This window comes from Nerophis lumbriciformis, linkage group LG11 (genome assembly GCF_033978685.3).
Source record: "Nerophis lumbriciformis linkage group LG11, RoL_Nlum_v2.1, whole genome shotgun sequence".
NCBI lineage: Eukaryota > Metazoa > Chordata > Actinopteri > Syngnathiformes > Syngnathidae > Nerophis > Nerophis lumbriciformis.
The window spans coordinates 16,789,998-16,815,827 of NC_084558.2; the positions used below are offsets into that span (position 1 = coordinate 16,789,998).

General features: G+C 38.1%; 2 protein-coding genes and 2 long non-coding RNA genes across 5 annotated transcripts in view; 1 reads left to right on the forward strand and 3 right to left on the reverse strand.

Annotated features, from left to right (window-relative positions):
- Window positions 1-14,291, reverse strand: part of sap30bp (SAP30 binding protein) — a 59,174-nt gene extending 44,883 nt beyond the window's left edge. The window contains exons 1-3 of one of the 2 annotated variants that reach the window (XM_061967201.1): window positions 14,129-14,291; window positions 12,393-12,517; window positions 8,707-8,757 (exon numbers count right to left, since the gene is read on the reverse strand). In XM_061967201.1, coding sequence (XP_061823185.1) covers window positions 8,707-8,757; window positions 12,393-12,517; window positions 14,129-14,222 — 270 coding nt within the window. In that variant the 5' untranslated portion in view covers window positions 14,223-14,291. Of the gene's footprint in view, window positions 1-8,706; window positions 8,758-12,392; window positions 12,521-14,128 lie in introns of both variants that reach the window. The other variant, XM_061967199.1, reaches the window with a different exon arrangement.
- A 1,848-nt stretch (window positions 14,292-16,139) lies between these two features.
- Window positions 16,140-18,272, reverse strand: LOC140679141 (uncharacterized). The gene is made up of 3 exons (XR_012050708.1): window positions 18,208-18,272; window positions 18,013-18,123; window positions 16,140-16,668 (listed from the first exon to the last, which is right to left on the reverse strand). It is a non-coding gene; the product is annotated as an uncharacterized lncRNA (long non-coding RNA).
- A 479-nt stretch (window positions 18,273-18,751) lies between these two features.
- Window positions 18,752-21,179, reverse strand: LOC133610686 (uncharacterized). The gene is made up of 2 exons (XR_009815914.2): window positions 21,030-21,179; window positions 18,752-19,591 (listed from the first exon to the last, which is right to left on the reverse strand). It is a non-coding gene; the product is annotated as an uncharacterized lncRNA (long non-coding RNA).
- An 896-nt stretch (window positions 21,180-22,075) lies between these two features.
- Window positions 22,076-25,830, forward strand: part of LOC133610685 (cerebellar degeneration-related protein 2-like) — a 34,902-nt gene continuing 31,147 nt past the window's right edge. The window contains exon 1 of the mRNA XM_061967197.2: window positions 22,076-22,203. Coding sequence (XP_061823181.1) covers window positions 22,161-22,203 — 43 coding nt within the window. The 5' untranslated portion in view covers window positions 22,076-22,160. The remainder of the gene's footprint in view (window positions 22,204-25,830) is intronic.

Genomic DNA, 25,830 nt, shown 5'->3' on the forward strand with positions numbered 1-25,830 from the left:
AGAGAGAGAGATCAGAAAGTATAAGAAAAAGTGTCTACATTTGAATATTTACAATCCGAAGAGGTATTATGTGGAAGGGAGGGTGTTAGTTTAGGGTTGTAGTTGCCTGGAGGTGTTCTTTTGTGCGGTTTTGAAGGAGGATAGAGATGTCCTTTATTTTACACCTGTTGTGAGTGGATTCCATATTGAAGTGGCATAGAAAGAGAATGAGTTAAGACCTTTGTTAGTTTGGAATCTGGGTTTAACGTGGTTAGTGTTAGTGTTAGTGTTATTATGCTGTTTGTTACTTATGTATGTTATGTTGCAGCTATTTAAAATAGTTTTGTCAATTTGTTCTGGCCTGAAATAAATTGGCCCTTTGAAACATATCTTTGTCTTTGTGTGTTGTATGTAGACCACATTGCTTAGCAGAGTTCAGTGATGCAAATGTATGTCAAGTTGATCAACAGATTGTATTATTCTCCAGTGCAATAGCAGTACTGAAATGAAGGCTAAAAGGGCATTAATGGGAGCTTTAAAAACAAAAAGTAGAAGAAGTAACTAAATAGTTACTTTTCACAGTAACGCATTACTTTTTGGTGTAAGTAACTGAGTTAGTAACTGAGTTACTTTTGAAATAAAGTAACTAGTAACTGTAACTAGTTACTGGTTTTCAGTAACGAAACCCAACACTGGTTTCAACGCGGGGCTGATAATGTGTCTCCGGCACATTTGACTCCGTTTTGAGAGAGAAAACACACGGCTACCAATTTCGAAAAAAAAACGTAACGGACAGAAATATCTCAGGTTCGTTTCATAATGGATCAATGTATACAGGTAAAAGCCAGTAAATTAGAATATTTTGAAAAACTTGATTTATTTCAGTAATTGCATTCAAAAGGTGTAACTTGTAAATTATATTTATTCATTGCACACAGACTGATGCATTCAAATGTTTATTTCATTTAATTTTGATGATTTGAAGTGGCAACAAATGAAAATCCAAAATTCCGTGTGTCACAAAATTAGAATATTGTGTAAGGCTAATACAAAAAAGGGATTTTTAGAAATGTTGGCCAAATGAAAAGTATGAAAATGAAAAATATGAGCATGTACAATACTCAATACTTGGTTGGAGCTCCTTTTGCCTCAATTACTGCGTTAATGCGGCGTGGCATGGAGTCGATGAGTTTCTGGCACTGCTCAGGTGTTATGAGAGCCCAGGTAGCTCTGATAGTGGCCTTCAACTCTTCTGCGTTTTTGGGTCTGGCATTCTGCATCTTCCTTTTCACAATACCCCACAGATTTTCTATGGGGCTAAGGTCAGGGGAGTTGGCGGGCCAATTTAGAACAGAAATACCATGGTCCGTAAACCAGGCACGGGTAGATTTTGCGCTGTGTGCAGGCGTCAAGTCCTGTTGGAACTTGAAATCTCCATCTCCATAGAGCAGGTCAGCAGCAGGAAGCATGAAGTGCTCTAAAACTTGCTGGTAGACGGCTGCGTTGACCCTGGATCTCAAGAAACAGAGTGGACCGACACCAGCAGATGACATGGCACCCCAAACCGTCACCCAACCATGCAAATTTTGCATTTCCTTTGGAAATCGAGGTCCCAGAGTCTGGAGGAAAACAGGAGAGGCACAGGATCCACGTTGCCTGTAGTCTAGTGTAAAGTTTCCACCATCAGTGATGGTTTGGGGTGCCATGTCATCTGCTGGTGTCGGTCCACTCTGTTTCCTGAGATCCAGGGTCAACGCAGCCGTCTACCAGCAAGTTTTAGAGCACTTCATGCTTCCTGCTGCTGACCTGCTCTATGGAGATGGAGATTTCAAGTTCCAACAGGACTTGGCGCCTGCACACAGCGCAAAATCTACCCGTGCCTGGTTTACGGACCATGGTATTTCTGTTCTAAATTGGCCCGCCAACTCCCCTGACCTTAGCCCCATAGAAAATCTGTGGGGTATTGTGAAAAGGAAGATGCAGAATGCCAGACCCAAAAACGCAGAAGAGTTGAAGGCCACTATCAGAGCAACCTGGGCTCTCATAACACCTGAGCAGTGCCAGAAACTCATCGACTCCATGCCACGCCGCATTAACGCAGTAATTGAGGCAAAAGGAGCTCCAACCAAGTATTGAGTATTGTACATGCTCATATTTTTCATTTTCATACTTTTCAGTTGGCCAACATTTCTAAAAATCCCTTTTTTGTATTAGCCTTAAGTAATATTCTAATTTTGTGACACACGGAATTTTGGATTTTCATTTGTTGCCACTTCAAATCATCAAAATTAAATGAAATAAACATTTGAATGCATCAGTCTGTGTGCAATGAATAAATATAATGTACAAGTTACACCTTTTGAATGCAATTACTGAAATAAATCAAGTTTTTCAAAATATTCTAATTTACTGGCTTTTACCTGTATTTAGATTTTAGTGACGCTTTAGTATAACGAAACGTTATGAAGGTGCTGGAATATTTCATGCTATTATTCAGAGGCAGCCTAAAATTAATCCTTTATTATTCACAACAGAAACGTGTACAATAATCTGATTCAGTTCTGATCTGATGAGTTACATTTCTGTGTTATTATTGGTGTATGCTGCATCCCCAATGTCCATTTATTTCATTTCATTCAGCATCCAACATTGCAGAATGGTTGGAATAGGTAGTAGCCAGGTTTGAAATTCCCCCAAGCAAAATTATTGCTATTGTGCATGACAATGGTGCACTTTATTAAAACAATTTTTTTTGCAACATTTTCCTTGTTTTATTTGGCAAGTTGAAAGAACATGGTACCAGTATGCTGTTTTTTTCCAATAAAATACTGAAAAGGATAGAAATGTAGTTTGTCTCTTTTATCCGATTATTAATCGATTAATCGAAGTAATAATCGGCAGATTACCGGTAATCGTTAATCAAATTAGTTGTTAGTTGCAGCCCTAATGTTGATACTACCACAGACTTGTCTTTTGGGAAACGCTTTGACCCAAAGTGCCATTAATGAATGTAGGTTTAAGTTAACATGTAACGCAAAATCCAAAGCTCCAATCAAGCAATAACAGATTTAGGGCTTTAGCAACATTTACACAATGCTCTACTTCTGACAATCAATCTTGACTATTGTTTGTGACCTTCTCACTTAAAGTAAGCCAAAACTGTAACACACCAAACACCACAACTAATAAATTAAAACTAATCTACAAATTTAAACTTGAAGTAAATACTTACACTACTTACAATACGTTTGGGATATTTGGCTTTCTAGTGGAAAGTCGGGATGAAGATAAAATACATTATAGCCTTTTCAAGTAAACATAATTTTGTCCTTTTCCAAACAATTTAATATTTCCTTACTTTTCGCACAACTTGCTGTTCTCAGACAAGGATCTCAATGGTAAAATCCTCAACAGTTGACTTGTTTTAAAAAACGTTAACAGAAAGGCATACAGAACGTCTTGGTCTTATTACGTCAACAGCATGATGAAGAGAACTGGTTAAATACAAATTCCAATTGAACCAGGGAATACATTGGTTCATGAATCACACAATGGTAGGGGTGTAACAGTACACAAAAATTTTGGTTCGGTACGTACCTCGGTTTAGAGGTCACGGTTCGGTTCATTTTCGGTACAGTAAGAAAACAACAAAATATACATTTTTGGGTTATTTATTTACCAAATTTGCAAAATCTTCCACCAAAAATATTTTTCTTAGTGTAATATTTGATGTGAAGTAATCGGAACCTTGGATAGGTCAATAATTCATAATAACATTGATTTTGATTCAATATTATGTTTTGAGCAATGACAGTTTGAAAGAAAAAAAAACAGCTTTGTTTTATTAGTCAACATTGCAACTTTCTCTAAATTACATTTAACCTTTAAGCTTTTTTATTTCACTTTTGTTATGTTTTTGTTTATTTTAATAGTATTTTTAGAATGTGCCGTGGGCCTTTAAAACATTAGCTGTGGGCCGCAAATGGCCTCCGTGGCACACTTTTGACACCCCTGCTATAGATAATAAAAAATTTAATCTGATAAATCTATGGATAAAAAGCAGAGCCTGGCGACGCATGCGCGTTTATCATAACTCTCTCGCTCTCTCGGTCTCTGCCCCTCCCTCACGAATGCTGCTGCGCGCACAATTTGTTTTGTGTTTAACCCCTTCTTAACCCTGAACGTACATTGAAAATACACGCAACCCTAACTCAAAATGCTGGACATTTGAGGCATTTAAGAAACTCCGCCCTGACAGCTCCGCAAAAGAGGACATGTCCGGTGAAAAGAGGACGTATGGTCAGTCTATCGTAGCCCGTTAGCTGCTAGCATGCCGTGTGTTGTGCCTCGGTGTGCATTATTTACACAAAGTGCGTTACGCTACTTATTATGTCCGTGTGGAAACTCGTTTGGTACACCTCCGAACCGAACCGGAACCCTCGTACCGAAACGGTTCAATACAAATACACATACCGTTACACTCCTACACAATGGTTGTTCAAAAAAATACATCAACATTGAACAGTTGGCCATGTGTCTTCAAAAGTTTAGAAATCTTCCAAAATATATTCAGTTGTATAGGTTCTAGTGCACTTTAGCTTCATCTTGAAATTTTTCCCAAGATGCATAATTGAGATTATTTGGAAGCAGACAATATGTTGTACTTGCTACATGTATTATTGGGAAATTATGAGACAGTACAACTGCAGTGTGATCATAAGATGGTAACAATATTTCCTCATATTATGGTCGAAAGTAATTGCAGGGAATAAATGGGTTATACTTGTATAGCGCGTTTCTACCTTCAATGTACTCAAAGCGCTTTGACACTATTTCCACATTCACCCATTTATACACACATATACACACTGATGGCGGGAGCTACCATGTAAGGCCCTAACCACGACCCTTCAGGAGCAAAGGTGAAGTGTCTTGCTCAAGGACACAACGGACGTGACTCGGATGGCGGAAGCCGAGGATCAAACCAGAAACCCTCAAGTTGCTGGCACGGCCGCTCTACCAACCAAGCCACGCCGTCTCGCCCAGTGTCCATTCGCGGAACGTCTTTATATGTTCAAATTAATATTTTCAAGAACAATATCAACACATACTTATTTTTTAGGCCGATGTTAAAATGTTGTGCAGCTTTTGCTCGCTTCACTTTTCTTTAAACTCCACAACAAACGTCAGCTTTACAGATGCTATGTGAGCTTTGCTGGTGGTGTGTGTTGTGGTAAAAAGCTACAGTGACACACAGTAGTATCAGTTAGGGCTAATCAATTACTCAAATTTTAATGTTGATTTGAATATGGCTTGTCACGATTATTAAAATTAATCAATTGGAAGAAAAAACGACTAATGGGCCGCGCAACATGTATGCAAATTACTTGCTTGTGACTTTGAAACAGACGAGGAGCGAATTAATGAAAAAATGCAATGTTTATGAGAAGTTTGTGATCTCATCATGTTTGCTACTTTTTGACACAGCACTAGTACGCCTAATCAATAATCACTAAACTCAACAAAAAAGTAAGGCATATGATTTTCGCATTCACATAACCGTGGACGCAGTCACATAATTGGCCAATAAAACGGAATCCTCTGATAAACACAAAAAATATCGGAGAAATTGATACAAATGTAAGTGAAATGATGTCATTGTGAGGAGCATAAACATGTGTTTGGGAAATTAATGTGTCTGGTAGCGCTGATTTATCCCCGACACACACAACTGTCCCGTCAATGTCGAGACGCCCAATTGTAACTACGGAGCTAAAGCTAACAAGAACAATCCATACACTCACAACACAGCTTATCTGCTTCTGTTGTTGTGGATCATCGATGTAACATTAATGTACAAACAGGACAGTGGTCGCAACTTGAGAGGCGCTCTACTATTTTTTAGACAGCCTCAAGTGAGTCGCCTCATTACTCGTCAAGCTCAGAACAGCAGCACAGCACACTTCCCCACTTCACAATAGTAACACGATGCACCACATCTGGTCTGATGGCACTAACAAAATAAAGCAGGGGTCACCAACCTTTTTGAAACCAAGAGCTACTTCTTGGGTACTGATTAATGCAAAGGGCTACCAGTTTGATACACACTTAAATAAATGGCCAGAAATAGCCAATTTGCTCAATTTATCTTTAACTCTTTGTTATTATTAATAATTAATGATATGTATCTTTGTGGAAACACTGATCATCTTAATGATTTCTCACAATATATATAGAAACAGATAAATATCAATATGCAACACTTTATTTTTATATTTTCTCTAAGTGCACATTTTTCAAATTGAACATTTTCAAATGATCACTTCTAAGACAGCCTTGTGAAATCACAATATCTCATTTTAACTAGCTAGCCACTAATATTTTTTAACAAATCATGAATTACTTTGCACCATGTTTGTACAAACAATAACTCATGTAAAATACAAAAGTCAACTCTCAAATTTTTAAATGAATCATGTCACACTTTGAACTGGACACCAAATCTGTTATCTGTTTCTTTGTCAGTTAGTGAAGACCAAGTCTTTAAAATATTTTCTTGGATTTTCAAATTCTATTTGAGTTTTGTCTCTCTTAGAATTAAAAATGTCGAGCAAAGCGAGACCAGCTTGCTAGTAAATAAATAAAATTTAAAAAAATAGAGGCAGCTCACTGATAAGTGCTGCTATTTGAGCTATTATTAGAACAGGCCAGCGGGCTACTCATCAGGTCCTTACGGGCTACCTGGTGGTGACCCCTGAAATAAAGCTTCAAAAAAGTACCTTGCACAAGCATAATGTACTTAAAGTAGGGCTGGGCGATATGGTCTTTTTTTAATATCTCGATATTTTTAGGCCATATCGCGATACACGATATATATCTCGATATTTTGCCTTAGCCTTGAATGAACACTTGATACATATAATCACAGCAGTGTGATGATTCTATGTGTCTACATTAAAACATTCTTGTTCATACTGCATTAATATATGCTCATTTTAAACTTTCATGCAGAGAGGGAAATCACAACTAAGTCAATTTAGCAAAACTGTATTTATTGAACAGTTATTAAGCAGTGGCACAAACATTCATGTCATTTCCAAAACAGAAAGTGCAAGATTGTCAGAGACATTTTAAAACAAGCTATAAGTGCACTTTTGTGCATGATGACACACAAGATATTTCAATAAGTGTCACATATAAATGAGCTGCATATCAAATAGTATGTCCTACAGTGTTGATGTGGAAATAGTTGCTTCGGCATTTAGTTGGTGTGGCACCGAATGGAGATGTTGACATGATGTAAAGACATATTCCCGCTTGAAGCCAAACCACCGTCAGACGATGGACCCCGTGCTGTTTTCTTGAGAATTAATTATTCCTCCATTTGTTACCAGATTTGCACCTTCTTTCTCTCGTATTACCACTCAAACCACACCGTTAGCTGCGCTTGTTTTAAAGTCTCTGTGAGACGGAGAGACAGGAAAGAGTGAGAAACGCATGCCGTTTAATGCCCCGCAGCTAAAAGCAACCGCGTGAGAACGTATACCGTACTCGAATATCACGATATAGTAATTTTCTATATCGCACAGAGACAAACCCACGATATATATCGAGTATATCGATATATCGCCCAGCCCTAACTTAAAGCACTTATTGATTCATTACCAATTTATGCTACAACCAAAAATACTGGTCAAAATTTTCCAAAGATTTATTGCACCAATAAATGTGAGAATTCTTGCATTTAATTTACAAACATTTTATAAAAAATATTTTACACCAACAGCACACACTCTATGGTGGTAAAATAAGTGTAAAAGGTAAACAAAATTTCTTAAAAAAGATTAAAACGGGAAAACATAACTTTAATGTTTTTTATATTGCTTTTGTTTAAATGTATTGTTAATGCTATTATTATTATTTCACTTATTGTGGTTTATTTGTTACTAATTTATATCCAGTTTTTTAACTATATGTAAAGTTAAGTTTTGGTAGTGCAATAAATATTCATGTTTTCAAATGAATTAATAATTGTGTAATTAATCGTGATTACAATATAAATTAAAATAATCGGCATTATTATTTTTGACAAAATTGTCCAGCCCTAGTTTCAGTCATTCTAAAACAACAGTACTGTCACACATGTTGGCATGACCCGTAATCCCGTCTTGATACCACTTTTGGGCACACCCTGGTCTCTATTAGATAAGAGGTCATGGATTGAGGAAATGCTCTGCTTCATGACAAACTACAGTGAACAGACAGTGTTCACTTTCTGACTGACTCAGACTGCACTTACTTGGATCTCACACACACACACACACACACACACACACACACACACACACACACACACACACACACACACACACACACACACACACACACACACACACACACACACACACACACACACACACACACACACACACACACACACACACACACACACACACACACACACACAGAGAGAGAGAGAGAGCCTCAGAGGGCACAAACTGTGTAAGTCCACCTTGTGGCACATGGAGAGACACGTGAAGATGCTAAGTATCTAACAGGGAGTGCCAGTTACAAAAGTGGTTGTCAGGCATAAGCAGGACCACAGCACCATCTAGTGAGTATGCATTTTCATCGCGTAAGCGTGCCACCCTCCTCATTTATGTTAATGAAGTCAATGAAGCTTTTGTTTAATTCAACCCAGCCCACAGCAAGTGCATGCTCAAATACCTCAATATCATCTGTGTCCCTCCCCTCGTCAGATTCGTCATTCGTCACTTCCTACGAAAACAAAAATGCATGGTGTTAAAGCTTGAAACCGCAGAAAAAGGGCTGGGAGGGGAACATAACAGCTATACAAACAAGAGGGCCTCTTAATTTTGTTTGTAATAACAGAGATATTACTTGCAAAAATTATATATATATATATATATATATACACACACACACACATATAAATATCTATAAATTATATAGATATATATATATTATCATGTCTGATTTTCCACCACTGTAAATACAAATCAGGGTATTTCATGGACAAACAGTCTGACACAAGGTTTTACATGTTAAGTGAATGAAGTGAGTAAATGTGCAGAAGAAAGTGGCATTGTTGTGATGCTATACAAAACAGATTTACAGTGTCCTAACAAAATATTTAGATTTTTGCCATGTATTTGGGGACTGTCAGGCAAAAAGTCTTGATAAGGAGGTACTATATAAGAAAATAATAAACTATAAATGATCTATCTTTGGATTTTTTTCTACCGTGTAAGAATTATTTCAAATACCTGATGGTTACAATGTTACGGAGAAGCATTGTCGCACTGATAATAAAAAATAAAAAAAACCTTGAACGCTATGACAGTTAATTGATATTTATGGCATTCAAGTTTGATCATAGTACACTAAAGATGTAATTTTAGAATCACTTGTTGGAATTTCGACATTCTCTTTTTAACTTTTTTGTATTAATAAAATTTTTTTTATTTAAAACAAAAAATATATATTTGATATAATTTATTGTACTATCACGTGTTTTTTTTTAACTTGGAACACACTTGCAGTGTTTCTACTCTATTTATATAAACTTCCTTGAATTTTGAAGTGTGGTGGATACGCTAACATAAACAAAAAACTTAGAGAACAGGTTTGCATTTAAACACAAATGAAAACTGTAGAATGGGTTTGCCGATGGTTGAAATGAATGGTCATGACAAAAGGTAAACAAAACAATAGTGGCCTCTAAGTTTATAGTTGGTATAAATGAGTATAACAACTAAAAGGAAGATGCAGTTCATGTCAAAAGTTGTGTGAGTCAATAGCAAAAAGGATCTCCCTTCCACTGCAGAACTTAATCAGGGATTTTGAAAAAACGTTTTTAATTTTACAATGCACCAAACTAGGGCTGCAGCCAACGTTCCCTCTAAGGTGTGCGCACACTGCGCACAGCAAATATATGCCGCGCACAAAATCAAATCCCATCTGACTTCTAAACAAAATAAACACATTTATTCTGTGTAATTTTGCAATGCAACTGAGTGACAGTGACAACAAGCGGCCCTAACGGTGTTCGTCAACACCGTTTAATTGAACACCGTCTATCGAGATGCTTCGAGGACAGGAATTATATCGATCACTTTATTGAGCAAAACTGTTTATATTCGGCCATAACCACACCAAAAACATGAGTAAAAAACTTCTATCTCGAAAAACTAGTCATTTTCTGCCGTACAAACCAGGCCAAAACCAACTTGTCATCTGTCACCAACATGCATACCACTAAGCCACTGGTGCGTTTATGGCCACACAAAAAGTCGGACAACTCAAACACCACACAAAGTTACACTATGACTCCTCAGTCATACGTATGCTTATTCTACTGTCATTTATTATTAATGTTAATTTATTTATATTAATCATATAATGCTGTTGCTAGAGAATGTTACAGGATTGCACACTTCATCCTATGCTTGCATTTCATTGTGCAACATGAGGATGTTTAAGGGGAACTAAATGTGATCCCTGACCGGGGTACAAATGATTTCCAAAGCAGGACCCCCATTCAGACATATTGTACAATACTAATCCATAGCTTATGAAAAACAAGATTTCTTTTATTTTCATTACAAGTGGGCCAAATCACTAATATTACAAAATAATCTCATGAAAATGACTCCTCTCATTTGAGTGTTATTATAAAAGATTGGTTTGAGACAGGTGTGCTGCTGGTATTGCCACATGTGATGTTGCTCACATGTGCTCCACTGAATGATCAGGGAGTTTTTGTGTTTGCTCAGACACATGAACAATTAGAGGGAACATTGGCTGCAGCTATCAGTTATTTTAGTAATCGAGTAATCTATCGATTGGTTTGTTCGATTGAGTAATTGGATGAAACACAATTCTGCTTGCCAAATCAATCCTTCATTCCTTTTTTTCTAAAAAAAAAAAAAAAAAATGCACATCATCAACATTGAAATTGCACTTTTAACATGTGTGCATTGATAAAAATTAAGAAAACAACTCTCCGCTGTTCGTCTCCACACAGATCATGGCACCCACACTCTCATATGTGCTCTATTGCAGCAGTCCTGTGGAAACTATGTCTGTGTATTTAAAGGGGTGACAGTCATATCATGATTTTATTTCTACATTTAAAACACTTCTTTGTGGTATACAAATTATGTAATGGTGGTTCCTTGGTAAAATCTTTGCATAGATTATGTTTTACAGACCGTTGCAGCCGCCTCTTCATGCGCTGTTTTGTTGGCGGTCTTATTTACTGCCTCCACTTCGACAATGTCTTCTCCCCACCCATTTTGTTGTAGTTTTTAGCGCTTCCAAAGCGAGTTTAATGACTAGGGATGGGAATTAATGAGATTTTTTTTGTTCCGATTCTACTTTCGATTCTTCTTAACAAATAGGTTTCTTAACGTTTCTCTTATCGATTCTTATTTGGAAAAAAAAAAAAAAGGCTAAAAAGGCTGGATTAGCATCAATTTTGACATGACCTCACAAAGCCTACAGTGAGGTCTCAAGAGGCACACATCTGTAGCATAGAAGAAAAACTATTTTTTTTGTAAATAAATAAGAAATTAATATTCTTCTGTAGAATTTTAATCATGTGCAAATTACAGAATGATGTAACATTAGGTAACATGTGTTATTAACTAATTACGTGCAAAGTGAGATATGTCAAGCCTTTATTGGTTATAATTTTGATGATTATGGCCTACAGTTTATGAAAACTTTGAATTGAAAATCTCAGAAAATGAATGACGGTATTACCACCCGGAAGGATCGATAAGACAACCGTTTGACTAAATGGCATGCGATTTCAAGAAATTGATACACTGAGAACCGGTTCTGAACAAGAAACATTTTGATTCCAATCCCTATTAATGACAGATACTGTATAAGTGAGAATTATACGCTACTTTGTATTAGAAGTGGAAGTGGAAACGGAAACAACAGAGAACGGATGTCTATGTACGAAACAGTCTGCCCCACAACAATTTAATACATTTATATTAGTTACACTCCTTTAACGGTAAATCGAAGCAACAGAATGTAAAGCAAAGCATTTTTTCTAATCAAATTAATCTTTTCCTAGATCAAACACATTCTCCCTACCCTCTGAAAAAGCTTTTGTAGTGAGGTGGGCCTTTTCAGAAACCCAGCACATTATGATAGGGCAGGCTGTGTATGGAAGTACGCTGATAAACGGAACACACTTGGTGCATTTGTTTTAATCCACCGTGTTTGCCGCTTAATTTTTACGAGATTAATTTTAAAAAATTGGAAAAGGAAATTCCCTCCTCCCAAAAAGATGGATGTCAAATATTAACAGTTTTCCGACACACACAGGATGCAACTGACAGGCCAGACTGTGAATACATGTGTAAAATACACACCGAATTACTCTCTCCAGTGTCTTCATTTTCAGATGCCTTGTCAATGACATCGACAGTTCGATTCTGGTCATCCTCACCATAGCCAAAAACCAATCCTCCTCCTGCTCCTTCTCCAGGAACATCCGCTGCTGATGTTGAAGAGGAAGAGACATCAAAAAGAAATCAACAGATCAGTTCAAAAGAAAGGTATACAAGGCAATACAGTCAATGCTTAGTTCATACAGTAAACTATGCAACTGGCTGCTTGACTTTCTCACAGACAGACCCCAGTCTGTGAGAGTGGGCGACAACACCTCCAGTGCCATCTCCCTGAGCACCGGCTCCCCCCAAGGCTGTGTCCTGAGTCCACTGCTGTTCACATTGATGACCCATGACTGCTGTGCCAGGTCCACTACTAACCACATTGTGAAGTATGCGGACGACACAACAGTAGTGGGCTTATCCGTGACAACAATGACATGGACTACAGGGAAGAGGTGAAACATCTGGTTGACTGGTGCAGAACCAACAACCTGGTCCTGAACGTCGACAAGACCAAGGAGATCATCATCGACTTCAGATGGCACCAGTCCAGCCACACTCCACTCTTTATCAACAGCACAGCAGTGGAGATGGTAAGCAGCACCAAGTTCCTGGGGGTGCAGATAACTGACAAGATGACCTGGTCCATACACACCGGAGATCTTGTAAAAAAAGATCAGCAGTGCATGCATTTTTTGCATCGGATGAAAAGAGCACAGCTCTCTCCCCCATTCTCACCACATTCTACTGAGGCACTATAGAGAGCCTGCTGACCAACTGCATCTATGTCTGGACTGGAGCCTGCAGTGCCTCAGACTGGAAGTCTCTCCAGAGAGTGGTGAGGATGGCGGAAAAGATCATCAGGACTCCTCTTCCCCCTATACGGGAAATCGCAAAAAGCCGCTGCCTGACCAAGGCTCAGAAAATCTGCAGAGACTCCTCCCACCCCCACCAAGGACTGTTTTCACTGCTGAAGTCTAGAAAGACGTTCCGCAGCCTCCTCAGCAGAACCTCCAGGTTCTGTAACAGCTTCTTCCCTCAGGCCATAAGACTCTTGAACGCATCATAATAATCCATTCAATTCCCCCTAAAACGGATTAACACGCTGGAATATAAAGACAATATAACATACATCCATAAACGTGGAAGCATATGCAAAAGTGCAATATATTTATCTGTACAGTAATCTATTTCATTATATCTGCACATTATTGCCCTTTTATCCTGCACTACAACGAGATAATGCAACGAAATTTCGTTCTTATCTGTACTCCATCCATCCATTGCTACCGCTTGTCCCGTTCGGGGTCGCGGGGGTGCTGAAGCCTATCTCAGCTGCGTTCGGGCGGAAGACAGGATACACCCTGTACAGTTCAAATTTGAATGACAATAAAAGGAAGCCTAAATCTAGTCTAAATCTAAACACAATGGCCGCAACAATCCACCGGATTTAACTTTCAATGGTACGTGAGACCAGGGAACACATAAACAAACATGACTGAATGTACCAATATTAAGGAAAGTGGCAAATTAGTCTTAAATGGATGGATAAACAACACCAACCGGCAGCAATTAAATTAAATAAACCACCTCATCTTTCGAATTGTATTGGCAGCTAAGCTAGGAGCTAATTTCAGCGCCCACACAAAGTGCTAGCGTTACAGGAAACAATGTCGTAACTCTTTATCTTAAATAAACTATTACTTTCTACATACATGTTTCTTCTGATTCGGGATCCGAGTAAGCATCTGAATCGTCTCCATAGTCTGCCAAAGAAGAAAGTAAAGCACTCTTCCTGCCACTCGCCATTGCTTCGTGAACGTACTGACCCGCCGGGCGCAGGCAAATGACGTCACCGGCACATGATAATGACGTTGAAAGAGGTCAGGTGTTGGCGTAGGCACCAGTGGGACGCTGGGAGATGCAGTGCGCTACCGCAGAGCTGAAACCTACTTTGGGAACACATTTGTAACTTTTTTTTATTAGAAATCAGCTGTTTATGCATGTATACATGTTTGCACCATCAATACTCAATGAAAATATTATACTTTTTTTAAAATTTGTGTGCGGTATTTAATCCCTGAAAATAAATTTACAAAAAAATAGTAAACCTGATTGAAAGGAACTTTACCAAAGGCTTTTACAAATCACAAACCATCTTTTTTTTATTATCGCGTAATTACAATTGCTGAACTATTGAACTGAATGTTCTACAGTAGTATGTCAATTAACAACATACTTGCCAACCCTTCCGGATTTTCCGGGAGACTCCCAAAATTCAGCGCATCTCCCGAAAACCTCCCGGGACAAATATTCTCCCGAAAATCTCCCGAAATTCAGGCGGACCTGAGTGACGTGTCGACAGCCTGTTTTCACGTCCGCTTTCTCACAATATAAACAGCGTGCCTGCCCAATCACGTTATAACTGTAGAATGATGGAGGGCGAGTTCTTGGTTTCTTATGTGGGTTTATTGTAAGGCAGTTTCATTAACGTTCTCCCAGCGCGGCAACAACACACAACAAAAGCAGTCACGTTTTCGTCTACCGTAAAGCAGTTTGTCTGCCGTAAACAGCAATGTTGTGACACTCTTAAACAGGACAATACTGCCATCTACAGGACATGCATATGTGACAATAACATCTATGGGTTTTAAAAAGTGCAGTGCACAACTGCGCACACAACAAGGAGATGAAGCAGAATGCATCATCAGAGAGGGTGTTCAGCATGGTTAGAAAAATAGTGACAGGGAATAGAACAAGAATGGACAATTCAACCCTTAACTCAACAATGTTATGTGTGTGTATATGTGTAAATAAATGAACACTTAAATTCAAGTATTTATTTTCTTTATATATATATATATATATATATATATATATATATATATATATATATATATATATATATATATATAGCTAGAATTCACTGAAAGTCAAGTATTTCTTATATATATGTAAATATATATATATGAAATACTTGACTTGGTGAATTCTAGCTGTAAATATGCTCCTCCTCTCTTAACCACGCCCCCCCATCTCCCGAAATCGGAGGTCTCAAGGTTGGCAAGTATGATTAACAATCCTAATTGGGTCTGTGGCGTAGCTCTTAACTTAAAACACTTGTATCTCACATCAACGTCTTTCATTGAAATTAATTGAAATCAATTTAATAGGTGGTATGCCCCCGCCCAAACTGCACCACTTTAACATGTAATGTGCCTTTTAAAACTAAAAACGTTTGAATAAGAAATAATGTATAAACACAGTATGTACGCAGTGTGTACTACTAACCACTACAGAAATGTTATGTTGCAATAATATTGTACAGTATTTGGACTTTCTATGTGATCTTCCAGCTGCTTCCCTGACAAACTCATTACCTTCAGCTTTACCATATTTTCATGGATAAATATCCGCCGTTTAGATATTATTTTAACATTCTCCACTTCCCTGGATCTTACGGGCTTCACTGTGGCATTTGCTACACCCACTAATGGCGGGGATGCTTGTAACTCAAATTATTGGTCCCGATATAAGGCATAACTATTAGCTGGGACACAGCTCTTATTTTAAAACACTCTTAAATCGGGACATGCGGTACCACTGTATTAACTATGTTTATAGTTACCAGAACTGACAACATGAATCTATGTTTTGATCATTTTTTAGTAGGTATAGTGGTGCATTGTGTTTTTTGATACAAAACTGAATAAAGATGTCAATCAATAAATGTATTCTCATTTATTGTCATCGCAGTCCACTTGCAACTGTGCAAAGTGACCCACCAGTTCCATCAGATTAAGTTGCAATCAGAAAAAAACCCTATATGCTGCATTGTTAATATTAGTTCTCAAGGGGCACATTTAATATTGCTCAGACTTGCTGGTGGTCTCCACTCTGCTGAGTTCCTTTTAGTATGCACACTACTCATTTATACTCGACATAGGGAAACGATACACTTAATAAAAAACAATCATTGGGCCTTAATTCCACCACATGTCCCTCATATGTTTAGATCACTCGATTGTTTAACTTCCGTTGCTGCTGTTCCTTCTTCCTCAGAGTGTCCTCTTCTGCGACTGGGCGACGGCAGCATCCATACAGCAGAGCAAAGACAACCAGACACAGGGCTCCCAGCACAAACAAGACCATGACCACAAAACCGCCCAACGCCCACGGTTCTTGGTGTAAGCGCAACAGGAACCACTCTATCCAGTCGTCAGATGAGTCTGTGGCTTGCCGCGTCTCTGGGATGCTGCACAATACAATAAACACAGCTTATGTGGCCGACATGGTTGAGATGAACACATTTTGATAGGTCTGTAATTTATTGAAAACTGCATTTAAACTCAAACAGTAATCAGAAGTTTAAGACCGTGTGTCTATAAGTTTTTGGAGTCTGATGTAGGATTTAGCAGTTTTACGTACTTCTACATTTCACCCTAAAATCTGTTTATTTTGCCTTTGTTTCAGTCCATCACATGTTTGACTGTACAGCATTTTTTTTTCATTTTGACATAGTGTATTGACACATTGGGCCCTAAATTACAATAAAACCGAATATCCAAAAATATCTAACGCGTCATGAACCCCTTCTTATACCTTAGAATGCAAATTTAAAATGCATACTTAAAAGACTAACAAACAAAATTGGCAAAGTGCCAAATTATTTGGCTTCAATGTATCCAAACAAATTATTTTTCATTTGTATCCACCTTAAAAAATCTGAATATAACGTGGATTATCAGGCCTGTTTTGAAATTTCAAAGCCATGACATGTTTCTCCTAGTGAGTTGTTAACTTAATGGCGGTATTGGCTAACAGAGCCATTCTCCCTTTGCTACAAAATGGTCTCTAATGCATTTAAATGATTGAGGTACAGCTTGTTTTTCAACAGGAAGGTGGATTATGCTCTCTATTTTGTTCACTTAAGAGACGCAATCCTCTGCGCACTATCTTAGTAGATCAGCTTTGCGTGCGCCATCAAATTTGCTTTGGTTTAAATACACGTAAACTTTTAGTAGATCAGGCCCTAAGTATTTTACTTATTAAATACCAGCTATTTGATTGTAACGCGCAACTAAGTTGTACTTTTATTACCAAATTTGGAGGTCTTGAAATCGCCATGTAAAATCGCCAATGCTAATCTTTAGCATGTCTATGCCAAATCTAATTTAAAATAGTCACAAGCTCGCTCATTTAGAAAAAATGAGCCTCGGTGAACTTTTGAGCGCCTTCTTGCTTTCTTGGAATTGGAAATTGTAACATTACCTAGAGGGAGTCCAACTGAGTCAGCTTTGAGTGCTTGACTGCTCGTTTCCTGGCCAAGTGCTTGAGCCTGTGCCGAGTTTGCAACCGGATTTGCAAGAAAGGCATCAAAATATGGCACCGCTAGATTTTACGTGAGTTGGTACCTGGTAGTACCAACTGACATTGGTTGGTACCTATAAAAGTAGCGAACTCGGTACCCATCCCTAATAGAGTGCATAACTACAATTTGAACTTGGTATTTCTGTACTAATAAAATATTGCCAGGCGCAGTAAACACTCGATATCTCTATTTTTAAGATGCACTGAAAAACGTTAAAAAAAACCTCACCTCTTCACAGCCATGTCCCACTAAACGCTTCTCTCACAGTCCAGTGGGTTTGAACATAGCATACATCAACAGGGAGTAGACCGACCTTTTTATCCACTGGTAGCTCTGAAACTATTTAAATATATATACAGCAACTGTAATGTCACCGTTTCCTATATTAGAGACAAAATGAAGGCTCAGCAGTCTTTAACTTACGGTACTTTCCAGGTGACAATGTGAACATGGCGACGCTAAAGCAACAAACCCTGGTTAATGTTTACTCAAAATATTGGGCGGTGGAGGTGAAAGAGGGGGGTTTATAACAAGGCCTGACAGAAGTGCAGCGATGAATAGGATGTTTGGAATACATACTTTAAACTTGATAATACCTTGTTTTTTTTGCTTCCACTCAATAGCTTTGCACATATTTGCAGCATTGTATAATGCTGCAAAGTTGAGCATGCAAAATAGTCTACTGTTGTGATTCTTTTGATTTAGTGTGACAAACAAAAACTCTGGGATTCTCATACAGCATTACAGTAAATAGTGACATGAATGATACAACAAAATACAGTCATAAATTTAAATTTCTCGCATTAAACAATGCAGGTACTGGTGCATCATTGGAGCGAACGAGTAAACCTATAAGTGTGATAAATATAAAAAAGAAATGCAGTAAATTACTGTGATTAATAATTATAATACTTATGAGTAGTTTACTATATCACTTTTTCTGATGTTTTTAAAACCATCTGGAAAATTTAAATGTATCACAATTTATTAGACAGACCATATTATTACATAGAATCCAAAGAATGAAAATTATAAAGGGATTGTTTTGTACAACTCTCAACATATTTGGTTTAATGTGGGACAGTAAACAGACGACTAAACGACATAAAAAGTAAAGGAATATAACAGGAAAAATGTATGTTAACAATTATAAAAAATATTGATACTGTGTCAGTTATAACACACAACAGACATGCTGGCTGTTTTCAATAAACATACGTTTTTAGCAAACCGGGTTGCTTTTACCTTGATTAAAAAATAAAAAAATATCTAAATGGCCCCCCAAATCCTTTGATTTTACAGTATGCGGCATTCATAGTGACCGGCCAACTCTAAATTGATCAGCAGATAGCGCCCCAGTGTTCAACACAAACTACTTGGAAATGTGAACAGAATATAAACAGTTGGCATGCATGTTTTTTAATATTACGCTCTAGCCTAATGAATAACCTGAGTAAGAAGTCTGGAATGCTTCAAGTACTTCTTTACGTTTTACCATTTAGTTGAGTCCAACAATGTTTCTTTGTGTCATATGGAGTCCATGATTGCAATTTTGATCCAAAAAGCTGGAATTGTTGAAATGTTCATCCTTCCCATGACAAATATCTGTTGGTAATCCCACCAGAACTCTGAAAAGGAGGGCTTCCAATATGTGTTCATGTTGGTAGTAGAGCAACATTTTCTTAACGCTGATGTGCCATTTGATCTTCAGACACTCATAATGGTTGCACTCTGGAGGCCTGGTATTTTGACTGTGCACAGCTGCAGAATTGGGCACAGGTAAGGGCGACCATGGCGAGGACTGTAACTAAAAAGTAGAGAAAGGGCACATTTAAAGGCATGCAGAAGAAATATAAAGTACAAGTATTCACAGCACTTCACTTTTTCCACATGTTGTTAAGTTACAGTTTATTCCATTTTGGAATAAACTGATTTTTGTTCTCAAAATTCTACAGACAATACCCCATTATGACAATGTGAAAATGATTTATTTTGCAAATGTATTACAAATAAAAAAAACTACAAAAATCACATGTACATATTCACAGCCTTTGCACTTCTGGAGCTCCATCGGATTGGATGAGAAGTGTTTGTTTTCATCCAGAATTTCTCCGTACATTGCTGCATTCATCTTAGTCTAGTCAGGGAGGTGACCAAGAACGCGATGGTTACTCTGTCAGATCTACAGCATTCCTCTGTGGAGAGAAGAGAACCTTCAAGAAGGACAACCATCCTTGCAGCAATCCACCAATCAGGCCAGTATGGTAGAGTGGCCAGACGAAAGATATTTCTTAGTAAAAAGTTTGACAAAATGCACCTCAAAGACTCTCAGACCATGAGAAACTAAATTATCTGGTCTGATGAGACAAAGATTGAAGTCTTTGGCGTAAATACCAGACATCATGCTTTAAAGAAACCAGGCACCGCTCATCACCAAGCCAATACCATGTTGGAGGCAGCATCATGCTCTAAAGTTAAAAGTTAAAGAACCAATGATTGTCACACACACACACACTAGGTGTGGTGAGATTATCCTCTGCATTTGACCCATCACCCAGCAGTGAGCAGCAGCGGTGACCACGCCCGGGAATCATTTTTGGCGATTAAACCCCCAATTCCAACCCTTGATGCTGAGTGCCAAGCAGGGAGGTAATGGGTCCCATTTTTATAGTCTTTGGCATGACTCGGCCGGGGTTTGTACTCACGACCTACTCAGGTCGGACACTCTAACCACAAGGCCACTAGGAAGGTTTTTCGGCGATAAACACTGTAGGACGAGTGAGGATAGAGGGAAAGATGAATGCAGCAATGTACAGAGAGACATTCTGGATGAAAGCCAACGCTTCCCATCCAACCTGTTGGAGCTTGAGAGGTGCTGGGAAAAGAGGGAAAAACTGCAAAACTGCTCAAAGATAGGTGTGCCAAGCTTGTGGCATCGTATTCAGAAAAACTTGAGGCTGTAGTTTCTGCCAAATGTGCATTAACAAAGTATTCAGCAAAGGCTGTGAATACTTATGTACAGGTGGGGTTGTTTTAAATGTCTAATAAACTTGCAAAAAATTTTAAAAAATAAAACCCTTTTTTACATTGGCATTATGGGGTATTGTTTATAGAATTCTGGGGACGAAAATTAATGTATTCAGTTTTGAAATAAGGCTGTAACATAACAAAATGTGAAAAAAAAGTAAAGTGCGGTGAATACTTTCCGTATGCATTGTGAAATTGAGGTCTTAAGGTGGACTTACCAATAAAAAGGATAATCACTAAGAAGGCCCCCAGATCCAGTGAATTGGCTTCCGGCAGCCCTTGCAGTTTGGTCCACAACTTGCCGAGAATATCTTGCACCTCCTCATTTGTAGCCATGTTGATCCTTGCTATTTTCTTTTAGAAATGAACAACTCAATGCGCCTGAAAAAAGCAAAATTGAACAGACTATGACAGACATTTACTGCTTCTAAATGCAAAAAGTTATTTTTATGCGCAACTCCACCCTGGACTACTCTACAATTCTACTCTCCATCCCTGCAATTACCTCCTAAAGTCTGGAAAGCATTTGATTTAGCCTTTCATCCCGACAGAGTTCAACCATCTTCTGTGTGGTTTTATGTCACACATGATCGACACAGGGAGGTCCTGGGCCTGGGTGCTCAGTGTAGGTATCAACAAACAACATAGCCTATTTCCAGCATGCTATTTCAAGAGAGATGCCTGTCATCATCACTTGAGCAGCTGTGTAGTGTGTGCATGTGTGCTGTACAAGCTTTGTATGCAGTTAAGTGAAATACCCAAAACAATAAAAACACATTTCAGTCCACTTCTAGATTAACAACAACCACAATAATACACATGGGATAATATTACATTAATGCATTAATGTATCTTACAGTATGGTAGTAGGTAGGTCGACCAGCAGCAAAATGCACTCACTAGTATGCTAGATACATTTGTTGTATGAAATTGCTGATGTATTGTTGTCAACAACACTCATTTTTGACCGTTGTAGTTTGATGACTATGGTATGTCCATGACAGAAATTACTATAAAATGCAATTATACCACAATGTAAAACTCGTCTTTAAACCAACGAAGTAAACATACGTAGAGCATGTAATCGACACGTGTGTCGGAACGACCAATCAAAAGAGGCCTATTAGCGTCGTGGTTCCAAGGCCTAACGCGATTGGTTGAACAGGAATAAGATTAAAAAAATACCACTTCTGTTTCGGACTGCACGGACCTCCTTTACGTTCCGTGTTGTATATTGATGATTATTCAACGTTTTGTGGCACCCTTTCAAAAAGTTTAGTTGCTATTTTTAACCACGTGATGGAAACATTTGAAACACTTCTTTGGGTTCCTACAACAAACATACGTCGATGAACATCTGGGCACTTTGTGACGTGTTTGGATGTAAACTGGGTAACGTAAACCGCCGTCCGCCCGTCATTTAATCTACCTCAATTTGACACATATTTAAATATTAATGTCAAAGTCAAAATCCAATCAATCCAATCCACTTTATTTATATGGCACATTTAAACAACAAAAATGTTTCCAAAGTGCTGCAAAAAAATATTAAAAACAAGATTCAAATATTATGCCTGGCTCCACCAATGACTGAATAAAAGCAAAATAAATGAATACAAAAACAATATAAAAATAAATAAAGGGTAAAACCAATCAAAACAATAAATAGACATTTAAATTAAAAAACACAGAGGACCACACAACTCACGTAGTGTTAAAAGCCAGAGAATAAAAGTGGGTCTTAAGACAAGACTTAAAACACTCCACTGTGGGAGCAGTTCGAACATTGAGGGGCAGAGTGTTCTAGAGCAGTGGTCCCAAACCACCGGGCCGTGGCCCGGTACCGGTTCGTGGATCGATTGGTACCGGGCCGCACAAGAAATAACATTTTTATTTTTTATTTTTTATTTTTCATTTTTTATTTTTTTTATTTTTTTCAATTAAATCAACAGAAAAAACACAAGATACACTTACAATTAGTGCTCCAACCCAAAAAACCTTCCTCCCCATTTACACTCATTCACACTCATTCGCACAAAAGGGTTGTTTTTTTCTGTTATTAATATTTCTGGTTCCTACATTATATATCAATATAGATCAATACAGTCTGCAGGGATATAGTCCGTAAGCACGCATGATTGTATTTTTTTATGACAAAAAAAAGTAAAATACCATACCCTCCCGCCCCCGGTCCGTGGGACAAATTTTCAAGCGTTGACCGGTCCGCAGTTACAAAAAGGTTGGGGACCACTGTTCTAGAGCTTAGGCCTGTCTCCCCTGGTTTTAAGTCTCGTCTTGGGCATCACAAGTTGGAGCTGGCTCTCGGACCTCAGACTCCGCGCAGGAGTGTAAATTTGGACGAGATCCGAGATATTATGAGGTGCCAGTCCATGCAAAGCTTTAAAACCCATTCATCCATCCATTTTCTACCGCTTATCCCCTTCGGGGTCGCGGGGGACGCTGGAGCCTATCTCAGCTTTAAAACCAAACAGCAACATTTTTCAAATCAATCCTAAATTGAACAGGGAGCCAGTGCAAAGTCTCAAGAATTGGGGTTATATGCTTGCGTTTCCTGGCCCCTGTTAAAAGTTGTGCTGCCGCGTTCTGGACTTATTGCAACCGGGAGAGAGCTTTTTGGCTAATGCCAGCATAAAGTGCATTGCAGTAGTCCAGGCGACTTGAAATAAAAGCATGCAAGACTTGTTCAAAAAGGTTAAAATATAAAAACGGTTTTACTTTTGCTAAAAGACGCAGATGATAAAAAACACAATTTTAAAACGCCATTGACTTGTTTGTCAAGTTTAAAATCGCTGTCTATAGTGACGCCAAGGCTGGTGACTTTGGGACGCACATCATTTTGCAATGGTCCCAAATCAGTGAGGGCCGCACCAAAAACTAAAATTTCCGTTTTTCCCTCATTCATTATTAAAAAATTCTGGGCTAACCAAGCCTTGACGGCACCAGTTGAGAAGGGGTGTCAGGGGGCCATGGTCTTTTGAAATCGGCATATAAATTTGGCAATCGCCTGCATAAAAGTGATAAGACATGCCATGCCTCTTAAAAATCTCTCCAAGAGGGAGGAGATAAAGAGCAAACAGGATGGGGCCTAGAATAGATCCCTGGGGGACGCCACAGTAAACCTAAGCAATATTTTCTTAGTTCTCCATATGTTTTGGCTTTGGCTTCCATTTCAAATTATTTGGCGTTTTACCCCTCCTGTGTCCAAGACTCTATTCACAGACAATATATAAATACTAGTGGTTTAAGTTTGGTTTTAACAACGATTCGATTCAATTCAGAATGTGTGGTTGTCGATACGATTCAGGGACGATATTATTAATTTTAAGATCGATAAGATCTTAAAAGATTTAGTGAGTTGAAATCGATTTAGTAACTTTTTAGCAGAAAACAAATCAACCAGTGTGACTGTGAAATAAATACTGGGTATTGGACACTGCAGGTGAAGTTTCCTATATTCCTGTTAATTCTCATAAGGGAATTGAAGGTATAAATGAATTATGGAAACAAATGACTAAATGGCCAATGCATTCAAATCGTATTTGAATAAAGTGCAGCCAACACTTTAGGTGGAATTAACAAGAGGAACCGTTTCTGTTCTCATTTTCCATATTTAAAACATATTTAATAAAAGTACAGTAGCCAACACATTTTAACAGTAAATGTACCTGCTACTTTTGCTGTTGTTTTTCAACATAAAACTAATAAAACATTACTATCAAAAATGAAGTGCAACCAACATATCTTCAGGTTGAATTAGCAGTAAGGTTACCCGAGAAATTAAGTACAACCAAATATTTATGTTTAAATTAGCAGTTTTCTCGTTTTAATAAACACACAACCTCATACTAACATAACGGATGTAACTGCAGACAGGTTTCAAGGACAGACGGACCAAATTGCAGTGCGTGTAATAAACAAAATTGGAAAAGTAAGTGAAGTGTGACCACTTTTTCTTTCATAAATAACTTTTTCAATAATACTAATGTACTGTGAGTGTTCATAACACTGTTTTTAACCTTCTGTCTCAAGCTGGTGCGTCGGTGAACTTGCTCCGCTGTCTCTTTTGTGTTGTCCGTCGCATCCTTTGTGGATTAAAGTTAAGTTGTGGTTTTATATTCTTGTGTTGTGTCATTTTTATTTGTTGTATTTGCTTTTGCAATGATGCTGTAGCTGACGGTTTTTCTGTTGTAATTAATATTATCTTGTTGCGTTTGCATGACCTTGCTCGACCACCGTATCTGCCATTTTTGTTTTGATGACACCACAAACTTTATAAAATCTTTCGTTCTTAAATCCAATGCTTTCTTTTCTCCTATGCCAATAAAATCGATGTATTGCTTTTGAAATCAATGTTGGTTCGATACCTATCTTCCAGAAGGCCAACTTGCTGAGTACAGATCAATATATTTGAAATTTAGGAATATCAATCAATCAATCAATCAATCAATGTTTATTTATATAGCCCTAAATCACAAGTGTCTCAAAGGGCTCCACAAGCCACAACGACATCCTCGGTACAAAGCTCACATAAGGGCAAGGAAAAACTCACCCCAGTGGGACGTCGATGTGAATGACTATGAGAAACCTTGGAGAGGACCGCATATGTGGGTAACCCCCCCCCCCCCTCTAGGGGAGACCGAATGCAATGGATGTCGAGTGGGTCTGACATAATATTGTGAGAATCCAGTCCATAGTGGATCCAACATAATAGTAAGAGTCCAGTCCATAGTGGGGCCAGCAGGACACCATCCCAAGCGGAGACGGGATAAATCTTATCTATCGATATATATTGATCAATCGTTACTACACCCCTAATAAATACAGTATGACTATATCAACAATGTTGTGATATGAACAATTAAAAAAACCAAAACAACAGTACATAAAAAAAATAGAATACTGCTATATTAGGAAAAAAAGATTAATATTTTTGCCACTTGTTATAGAGAGTAAAACCCATAAATCCTATAGATTCATTACACATAGAGTGAAATATTT